Here is an 11,670-nt window from a genome sequence, read left to right as displayed (position 1 = left end):
TCGTTATCACAGCCTCTACTCCGACACTCTTACAGTCCATTATTGCTCAACTATCCCAAGAATTCGCAATGACGGACCTTGGTCCTTTACATCATTTTTTGGGTATCTCTGTCACGCGTAAGAGTAACGGTCTGTTTTTATCACAACGTCAATATGCTCAGGAGATAATTAAACGAGCCAAAATGAGCTCGTGCAAGCCGTGTCATACCCCTGTTGAAACCGGTTCAAAATTAAGTGCTAATGACGGTCCTAAATTTGACGACCCTGTTCTCTACCGCAGCTTAGCTGGTGCATTACAATACTTAACAATTACCCGACCCGATATTGCCTATGGGGTACAACAGGTGTGTTTGTTCATGCATGATCCTTGTGTTTCTCATTTTCATTTTTTGAAGAGGATTATACGGTATCTACATGGTACACTTGATCATGGTTTAAATATTCGCCCCTCTCGTTCTTGTGCTCTCACGGCCTACTCCGATGCCGATTGGGGCGGTTGTCCTGATTCCCGACGCTCTACGTCTGGATACTGCGTTTTCTTAGGTGACAATTTGGTCTCATGGTCTGCTAAAAGACAAGCCACCGTATCACGGTCTAGTGCAGAGGCCGAATACCGGGGCGTTGCAAATGCCGTTGCCGAAACAAGTTGGCTCCGCAATTTATTACTTGAACTACACGTACCATTGAAGCGCTCCACACTTGTTTTCTGTGACAATGTCTCAGCTGTCTATTTATCCGGCAACCCGGTCCAACATCAGCGAACCAAACATGTTGAGCTTGATATCCATTTTGTTCGCGACAAAGTCAAGCTTGGTGAAGTTCGGGTTCTACATGTGCCTTCCGAGTACCAATATGCCGACATTTTCACCAAGGGTCTCCCTCGCCATCTCTTCACTCGATTTCGGTCCAGTTTGAGCGTTTGGTCACCTACCGCTCCAACTGCGGGGGAGTGTTAGACAAATATTATTAGTCAAAGATTATGTAAATATATTGTTAATATTTGTTCCTCATATAACTCCTTAAATTAAGCTAGGATCTCCCTAATTATAGGATAGAATACTAACCTCCTTATTTGTAATTATACTATATATTGGAATGAGAATATCATCCCAAATCAAGGGATTACATCATTCAACAAAATGTTATGCTAGAAGGGAATTGATGAGTCAAGTAATATAATGGACGCATCAGTTAGGAGGCTGAAAATTTGGGGAACAGAAAAGGTTGTTAGGGGTAGAGGGAGATCAAAACATTATCTGATGGATTCTTACTCTACCAAGTGTACTATTAAACAAAAACCAGCAAAGGGATTGAAATACGGGATGAGTTCAAAAGAAATACTATTGGATGTCGAGGTTAGTATGAAGCGTTACGAGGAAGTAACGTTCTTTCAAGGACGGAGAGTGAAATATAACAACCCAAACTTTTGGTAAATCATTCATATCTTAAAGACACCAAGAAAACAAATACAAACGCAATTATATTAAAATTGACCGGACAATATAAGAATTCTGGCTACGATATTATGATGCCAGGGTAGTTTAAAACTTCGACACGATGAAATGTGTACTAACATATGAAGTACTTCATTTATTCATAACTGACCCATATGACTCGACTACATCAAATGAAAATGTGACTTAAGGTGTACTAAAACATTTTATTCAACATTTCACAGATAACACATAATCGATCAATCGATCAATATTTAAGATAGATGATCCAGTTGAATTTATAGCTTTTTCAGCTAAATCTTTCCACTCCATTACTTTGTTTTTCAGTTCCGTACCCCTTTTAGTCTCCAACACTTCTCTAATTCGCTTCTCAACTTCATCTCTACAAACATTTATGCTCAACTCCAATCCAATACCACCTTTATCACAACACCACCACGAAATTGGCTGGTGATCTCCCTTATACGGCCAACAAATAGTCGGCACTCCACTCATAATTGTCTCATGAGTCGAGTTCCACCCACCCTGCATTAGAAAAACCGTCGTTGCTGGATGATTAAGTACTTTCTCCTGAGGACACCAACCTACAATCAACCCTCTACCTTTAATCTCATTTTCAAACTCAACAGGTAGAATAGCAGAGTCCCCGATAACAAGATCGGGCCTAATAGCCCATAGAAATGGGTGTTTACTGTTGGCAAGCCCCCACGCGAACTCAATCAGTTGTTCGCTCGTCATTACTGTTACAGTTCCAAAACTTGCGTATACGACTGAGTTAGGCTTTTGCGAATCTAACCATTGGAGACATTCTGGTTCTTCCTTCCAGAATGTAGACCCAAACTTACTTGTTTCTGATAACTTGTTCGAAACAGCATTCAATGGACCGACTGTGTATATAGGACCGGCCATTATCGTATAAAGGTCTTCGACTACTTGATGATCCATGGCCTCAAAAGTGTTGAAAATGATTGGTCGCGAACTGCACCTTGCAATCAGACGTCTCATAAAACCAAACACAGGATTGTTTTTGTCCTGTGTTCTTATGTGGCTTGGTAGATTTTTTAGTCGCACGCCTTTGATGCTTGCTGGTACTGGTTCTAATTCCGCATCTAAACACCCATTTGTCATGTAGTCACGATCTGCCAAGATAAAGTTAAATAAATCTCAAATCAACAAGGTTCTTAACTTCATATCGACTAGGTTTGGTGCCCGGCTACGCCCGGGCTACCTTTATTTAACATTTAAATTTTATTTTCTATGAAATATGATTTCTCTAAATTTGGTTAACACATACATTTATAATTTAGATATTAAAATTATGATGAGAGGTAAAATTAATCAACAAATTATGAGAAACGTTCACCTCTCTCGCTGTTAATATTATTACTTTCAATACATCCCCTGTTAATACTATTACGTTCACTACTTCTTCGGTTACTGTTGTTTGTTTTACTATTCGTGCTATTTTTACGGTTAACCCGTTAGTTTTGTCAAGGTCGTATATTTAAATAAATTAATATTTTCTTAAAATCGAATTGTTAGTTAATTTTTCATACTCTTTCCGTTGTTCTTACTGTTACTTTCATTAAATGTGTTGTGACTACTATTACTTTCACTTCTCCTGCCGTCATTATTTTTTCTATCAATACTCCCGCATTTATTATTGTTAATTTCACTACTCTCGTTGCTGCTAGTATGACTTTCACTACTCCCGTTGCTATATATTATTGTTGCTTTTACTACTCACATGGAAGGTTACTATCATAATAGTTGATTATCTAGTTGTATTAGAATTATATATATTTAAATAAATCTGAAATATTAAATTAGAATATTATTTAAAAGCAATCATTATTATTTACTAATTAAATTACAAATCTAATGAATTATGGAATATTATATTTTTTGAAAATCTGAATTGATTTACTTACCTTTAAATAGTTTCCAAAATATAACATATGCTTATATTATATTTATGTATGTTAAATAATTAACATATTTATATACTAATTAATACCATAAGTGGGACCCATTTATTTAAGGAAACTCGGCATATTCTAATATTCTCTAAATTTATACTTTTAACCAAAACTATATAATATTTACATTGAAGTCCCTTGTTCAGGTCCATCACACGGCGCTAGCAATTTAAAACTATATAGTATAATTAATGTGTATAGATTTATTTAATTACATGGAAGTCCCTTGGTTTCTGGAATTAATATATAGTATTGATTGATTACTTCATCCATGGTCGTTTATTTACATGTTTCGTTTTAAGGTGTGTCATTGTGATAAAAGAAAGGCGAAAAGGTAAAGAAATTATCGGAATTGAGAGTTGAGACCCACTTTTAAATCAAACCCGGGCCACTGATGGATTTTTCTTCAACTGCAAAGACGCTCAGATTGGGCCCAACCCAAATAACAGGTAAAAAAAGTCCCGCCCAGCTCACCTATAGCAGCCCAGTTAATAATCTATCATATCTGGTCTTTTGCCATGGGCTCTCTTACCGCCTTAAATTGAATACGGAGTATAAGATGAAAAGAATATACTGTAATCCCCCCTACTACTAAGAGAATAAAAATTCTCAAAAGTTTTCCCTCCGAACTCCACCTACTTATATAAGGAAAGAAATAAAAATTTTCCATTAAACTATAATTTTTTTCTTAAAGCATGACTTTTTTTATTAAATTCTAAATTATAATTATATAATGTTTTAATCAAAATAAAATAAAAGAAGTATAAAATTATAAAATAGAAAATCGTTAATTTTTCTTCGAAATGACTTAATGCATACTTAAACTGTATAAAACAATAAAATAATATTATTAGTTACGTGAAAAAAACTCATTAAGATAATTTAAGCAAAGTTATAAAATCATTTTTATGTTAAAAAAAAATCATGACATACTACTTTTTTTTTTCTCATATTAAAATACAATTAGGTGAAATATAAAAATTTGAAGGTATAAAATTTGGAATGAATCTTCCTATATACTAAGGGGGCGTTTGGTTAGAGAAAGGGAAAGGGAAAATAAATTAGAGAGGGTAAGAAGGGGAAAGGTAAGTGATTACCTAAAACTTAACTAGTTGTTTGGTTACATCAAGAAAATGAAGTGTGGTGGGTTGTGGTTTGTTTTGGTGTACGAGTGGTGGTTTAGGTGGTGGTGGTGGCGGTGGCGTGGTGGTGGCTGTGGGGTGGCTGTGGTGGCAGTGATGATGGTGGTGGCGTCATGGTGGTTATGGAGGTGGTGGTAGTGGGGTGGTGGTTTATGTGGGGTGGCTGTGGCGGTGATTTTTGGTGGTGGTTTAGGTAGGGGGTGGTGGTGGCGGTGGCGTCATGGTGGTGGTGGTAGTAGTGGGGTGACTATGGTGGTTGTGATGATGGTGGTGGCGTCATGGTGGTTGTGGCGGTGGTGTTGTGGTGGTGGTTTATGTAGGGTGGCTGTGGCGGTGGTTTTGGTGGTGGTGGTGGTGGTGGCAGCGACGATGGCGTCTTGATGGTGACAGGTGTGGTGGGAGTCGTAAGTGTGGTGGTAGATAAATAAGGTGGTTGAAGGGTAACAAGGGTATTGAAATCTCATACCTTGGGGGTGGGGTAAGGAATTAGATAGATTGAGAGGTAAGGAAGGGAATTGCATTCTCTTTGTTTGTGTCAAACAAACACCAACAAAGGAAATCAATAACTTTGTTTCTCTTTCCCTTTCTTATAGACCTCCAACCAAACGCCCCCTAAGAGAATAAAATTCTCCAAAATTTTCCTCCAAAAGGTATCAAGCTAAATAAGAAAACAAAAATATTTCTTTCTTTAAATTATTATCATTTCATCAAAATATAACCTTTTAATCAAATAATAGTATTTTCTTTGAAAATCTAAATTATAATATTTTAATTAAAGAAGATAAATTCACTATAATTTTATAAACTGTAAATTTCTAAATTTTTATTATGTATTATTACATATGAGAGAATGACTTGACACATTTTGTATAAAATAAAATATTAAACTGATATAATTAGCTTCATCACAAAAAAATAAAAAATCATTAACATAATTTGAGAAAATTTATTATTTGTAATCATTAGTTGTATGTTAAAGAAAAAAAAATCATTAAACATATTTTATAACTTTACTAAATTCTCTTGATTAACTCATAGTTCATTTTTTTCTCATATCGAAATACGATGAGGTATATGAAAAATATGAAAAATTAATAATGTATCAATTTAAAATATTTAAATAATAACTAAAAACAAAACCTCTATATATACCGCAAATGTGAGGGATTTACACTATTAAATACCAATAATATAATTGTTACATTCTCTAATATTCATATCTAAAACACCGCGCATTTGCGCGGGATCTATACTAGTTACTTAACATATGATTTAATATTTTTGTTTATATAGTGATGTACATCCATTTACCGAAGAAATTTTTATAGATAATTTTCTACGAAATATACCTTATAAAATCAATAAGGAAAAAAAAGGGTATCATAAAATGTCTTGTTTTTTTATTTATGTTATTTTTAAAAGATAATAAAATTAATTGAGGAAAAGTGGCAAATAAATGTTGATTACACTTAATTGTACATTAAACAAAACACATGGGGCTAATTTGCACCTAATGAAATTTATAGCAGTAAGTCTTGCTTAAGACGAAAAATCCGTGTTAAATATAAAAACGGGTCAAATACTATCACATGGTCTTAATAAAGTAAAAAATTTAGGCATTTTCTAAGAACTCGGCATCTGATTTGGTATGTACTTGACCCACCATCTTAAGATTTAAGATGGTTACCTCCATTTTAAACAAGAATTTGTAAATTTACGGATCTCAATTACACATAAAAGGTAAACTGGGACAAAATTGCTAATTTACCCGATACGAAATTGTTAGAGTACAAACCCTTGTCTCACATCGGTAGTGTAAGGGTGGAAGATCATCTTTATAAGTGTCCAGAATATAATAGTACGAAGCCTTTTGGGAAGAAGCCAAAGAGTAGACCTGGCAAAATCTGACCCAATCCGAAAAGGTTGGCCGAGACCCGAAATAGACTCGAACTGCCGCACCCGAATGACACCCGAAGCCCGAATTGACCCGACCCAACCCGAAAATAACCCGAGTTTTCATGGACCCGTAATAGACCCGAACCTAAGTGACCCGACCCGAAATCACTCCACCCGAAAATGACCCGACGAAATATAACTTTATTGGACCGAAAAGACTGGAAATGCCTTTTTCTCTCTTAATCATTGATCCGAAAATTACCCAAAACAGACCCGGCCAACAAACCCGAAACAAACGCGCAACCCGAAATGACCCGACCCGAACTAACCCGAAAATTTGAGAAACCTGAAATTACCCAACCTGAATTGGCCCGACCCGAACTTGACCCGTTGACCCGACTTACCAGGTTTACCCAATGGATAGTGGACACCGGTGCTGCAGAGGCCCACCACGAGATATTCGCGCTTCCGTATATCAGAAACTTATATGATTTGAATTGGAAGTTTGAAGAAACCCAATAAGTTTGACATATGAGTGTTGTCCAACATTGATAAAAGAGGAGAGAGTTTACAACTTAGGCGCTCCATTCAACGCTACTCTACCACTTTTCATTTTCTACACTATTCACAAAATCACAGGTGAACATTCATTTTCGATTTTCTCTCAATATATAAGTGAAAATATATTCATGTGTGATCTTATTTGATTCGTCTTTACAAGTAATATTAAAATTATTTAATTTTAATAATTTTTGCAAATACAAAGGTAACGATATTTACCGCGTATATGATAAACGTAAAAAAATAAAGTGGTATAGTGAAGTTAAATGTAGGAAGTACGAAGTACTTTCTCCATTCAAGTCCACTCTACCAATTTGCCTTTTGTACACTATTTACAAATGATCATTTAATTGTAATTTTCTCTCAATATATAACTGAAAATATATTCATATGGGATCATGTTTGATTCATCTTTACGAGTACATTAAAAATATATAACTTTTATAATTTTTACAAATACGTAATTAATGATATTTACTGCGTAAAATACGCGTTAGCAAACGTGAAAAAACAAAGTGAAAGAGTGGAGTTGAATGAAAGAAGGATAAGTTAAAAGGAGACGGGCTACTACGTTGAACGTAGGGGTGTCATAGGACACCGAAAAAGCTGAAAATAATTGTTTGAAATTTACTTTCTTTTGAGATAAGACAAAAGGTTGATGGGACACCACTAAAAGTAAAGACCCTTGTCTCCACTATGGGTAAGATTTGCAAATAAAAATCCCAAAATCAGGCTGATGGGACACCACTAAAAGTAAAGACCCTTGTCTCCACTATGGGTAAGATTTGCAAATAAAAATCACAAAATCTCATTATATAATACCATATTTCTAATAGGACAAACAACAAGTGGGATGGTGGAGACAAAAATGTCACCACTTTCAAGTTATTTGACCCGTCTTTAGTTATAGACGGATATATCCGTCTATAGTAAGACTAGCTGAATAAAAATACCAAACTCAGCTAATGAGTAAAGTATCCTCTCTTCAAGGAAAAAAAAAAGAGGTTCATTACTTCTAAATGTTCCGGATTAAATTTGCGCTTTATTGGATGATTGTAGATTTATTTAGAAATAAAAAGATAAACGAAGGGGAATGAAATATATAATATAGTATTGTTTTGTAAAAGGAAACGGAAAGAAAAAAAATAGAGAAGGTCCATTACTCTATTTCCATCTAGTACTCTACATGGAAATTTGTGTTAGCCTTATTAGAGAAAAGGATTAAGTAGGTCTTTCATAAGACGGACTCCCTTATATTAATGAAATTAACTTTTTGGCAATTTCAATGCAATATGTTTTGCTGATACGTATGATACTTAATTTGTCTTAAGATTAAGATGGGATGTGTTCGTGTTAAATTAGAATATACCCCCTCCTATTTTAAATAACTTTCTCCATTCAAGGGGGCACAAGAATTAGGAAAGGGGTATTATATGGTAAAGTATTTGTGTGGGGGTAGGAAATTGGAGAGAGGAAAGGTATTGTGTGATTAAAATAAGTATTGTTATGAGATAAGATGATTAAAATAAATATTGTTGTGGGGAAAGTGATTAAAATAAGATAAAGTATGAGTATTGTGGGGTATTGTTGTGTGGTGGGGTGATTAAAATAAGTATAAAAGTTTGCTAAATAAGAAAATATGGAAAATATTGTGAATAGACGAAAAAAGAAATAGGGAGAGTTATTTAGAATAGAAGGAAGTAATATAAAAACACTCACATCTGTTGTCCTTAGTTTTAATAAATCTCTCTTAACATGTTAATATTCATCCTAAGATAAAAGTGGATTAATAAGCTTCTGGTGTATATAGGACAAACATTTTATTAGTCTATACTCTATAGACATTTTTCTTTTGTCTAGTGTTTTACTCAGCCTATCTTAAATTTTGGACGGATATTATTGTTTTAAACACGAATTTGTGATTTTCCTCATAAATCCACGCACGTATAGGCAAGCAACTCGTTATTGTTTTTCATTTTATCTTGTACGAATTTGTGATTTTACCATAGGCAAGCAACTCGTCATTCATTTTATCAATCATTCTACCTTAAGGAACCAACTAATTTAGGAGGCAAAAAACGATTTTTGGGGCATGTTAAAAATATCAAAATGGAAAGAATTAAATGATACATATGTTAGAAAAATCGAATAAATAAACAATAGGTCTTGCTATAGATGGCTGGGGCGAATAGACGGGTAAAGACCTTTAATAAAATGGGTAGGGCGGACAAGGTGGGGGCACCCTATGTGCTTCCCACTTTATGGCAAATGGGTATTTTGTGAGGGAAAATGATATCCGTATAGACGGATAGTGTCCGTCTATAATGAGAATTTGTGATAAATAAAAACGAGAGGGAATGATAAACCTTTGAAAGGCAGGATACCCCTTTGAAGCAGAGGATCATACTGGGAAGCCGCAATAAAATTAAAAGGACTTGAAGGAGTAAAGTATACAAGATCACTGTCTGGTAGCTGCTGGGCAGCTTCAAGGGCGAACGGGATGAGCGCGTCCGAAATAATCAATGTTACCGGGGGCCAACCGGCAGAGGTTTCATTTTGCTTAAGCAACACATCAACGAAAGGTTCCAAACTGTCACGTTCTAGCGACAATAGAAGCGCCGGGATTGGGCGAGGAAGGTCGTTTTCCGATGGAGGAAGTCCATCAGGAAACGTCGCAAAACGAAACGTTGGAGTTTCGTCGAGGGAATTGGGGCCCATGAAATTGAGCAAACAACGGTGGCTGTGCTCGGTATGGAAGAAGGTGATGTGAAAGCCTTTGTAGTTGAGGAGTTTAGCTAGTTGTAGCATTGGTGTTATATGGCTTGGTGCTGGGAATGGCACGCATACTGCATGTAAATTCATCTTCTTGCCTTGTTTTTCTCCCATTTGTTTGATTTGTTCTCTCTTTTATAAAGTTGGGGCGTTTTGTGTCACTGATAGAGAATTACGTGCATAGACTGTGTGCTTACAATGTGCAAGATACATCTATTTATAACCTATGTATTACCAAAACGGACACGGACACGTGACACGTCATACCATAAAATTTAGGATACAGGCGAACATATTTAAATTTAATAAAATATATATTTTATAGTTATATAAACACAAAATCTCATTGAAGACGGCACGCCATTTCCTCTCACAAATGACCAAAATAGAGGAGAGAGGGAAGCACATGGGGTGCCCCCACCTTGTCCCTCCTATCCGTTTTGTGAGTGGCATTACCCGTCACTTACTCCGACCCGTCTTCAGCAAGACTAACTGTTATATAAATAATGTACGATTTTATTTTTATAAATGTATTTGATATTAAATTTAAATAATTGAAGGTAAAATTTGACTTAGAGTATAACGCATTCACATTTTCCACCCAAATACATCTTTTAATCAATCTATTTTTGTCTTTCGATATCTTATTCCTCGTTTACATGTATACGTCATGTTTAGCTAGGCGTGTGTCCGTCAAGTGTCGGTGTCGGATACGATGTCGAATATGGGATGGCTGGTTAGGAGGAGTGTCTGTGCTACCTAGTTTATAACTACTAGACTTGTCAAAAGGGTTGGGCGGGTTGGGTCGTGGGTCCGGTCATATGGGTTATGGTCGTCCCAGTCATTTGTTTGCCTATTCCATTTTAAGGTGTCTCGGTCGTGGGTCCGATCATATTCAAATAATGTTTCTAGTTTTTATATAAAAACTTTCACATTTCATTTGGCATAAACATACAGTTAAAAAAATTATGAAAATAATACTTCCTCCCATCCAGACCAAAGGTTACAGTTGCTTTATTACACTTGTCGAGGCACGTTTTGTAACGTGCATATCTTTAGTTACACATTATTAAAAATTATAAAAATTTGATATTCTTATAGCATTCATGACGATAAATCAAACAAGATCTCACATGACTATATTTTGTCTTATAGATTAAGAATAATATCAAAGATTCCCTACGACCATGAATAGTGCCAAAAAGCAACTGTAACCTTTGGTCTGGATGGGAGGGAGTATAATTAGATTCGTGGTAAAAAATAATATCATTAAAGTATAGATTTCATATCATTTGCACATATTAAAAATGATGTACTCCCTCCATTCAACTCCAAATGGTACTTATCACTTTTTCACGTTCGCCAACGTGAGTTTACTTTGTAAATATCTTTAGTTACACATTTGTAAAAATTATAAAAGTTTGATATTTCAAATGTACTCCTAAACACGAATGAAACAAGATCTCACATGAATATATTTTATCTTGTGTATTGGGAGGAAATGAGAAGATTCTTCTTACTTGTGAATAGTGTACAAAAAAGAAAACTACCATTTGGAGTTGAATGGAGGGAGTACTTTTTAGTACTCCCTCCATACCGGTGAATTATTATCTATTTTCTTTTTAAGGTGTATTAGTCATTTGTTATCTATTTCTACTTTGAGTAAGTATTTGACTAGTGGGTTAGTGTGTGCAAGTTGCTCATGTTTTCTTTATTTTATTGATTTATCTCACATATATATAATTTCCTTGGTTTTTGTGCAAAATGGAATAGATAACAATTCACTGCGGCGGAGGGAGTATGCTATATGTCCCACATTGAAAAATAATGTAGGTGTGGTGAATATAGTACGTATAAATAATAGAA

At 35.1% G+C, this 11,670-nt stretch overlaps 1 protein-coding gene across 1 annotated transcript; it reads right to left on the bottom strand.

Moving 5' to 3' along the window:
- Positions 1-1,459: 1,459 nt before the first annotated feature.
- LOC141592517 (7-deoxyloganetin glucosyltransferase-like) lies at positions 1,460-9,992 on the bottom strand. The gene is made up of 2 exons (XM_074413223.1): positions 9,399-9,992; positions 1,460-2,593 (listed from the first exon to the last, which is right to left on the bottom strand). The coding sequence occupies exons 1-2, from the start codon at positions 9,916-9,918 to the stop codon at positions 1,665-1,667; spliced, it is 1,449 nt and encodes a 482-aa protein (XP_074269324.1). The 5' UTR covers positions 9,919-9,992; the 3' UTR covers positions 1,460-1,664.
- Positions 9,993-11,670: the final 1,678 nt, after the last annotated feature.

Source organism: Silene latifolia, chromosome 7, assembly GCF_048544455.1.
Source record: "Silene latifolia isolate original U9 population chromosome 7, ASM4854445v1, whole genome shotgun sequence".
Lineage (NCBI taxonomy): Eukaryota > Viridiplantae > Streptophyta > Magnoliopsida > Caryophyllales > Caryophyllaceae > Silene > Silene latifolia.
This window is presented reverse-complemented; position numbering and strand designations above follow the sequence as displayed.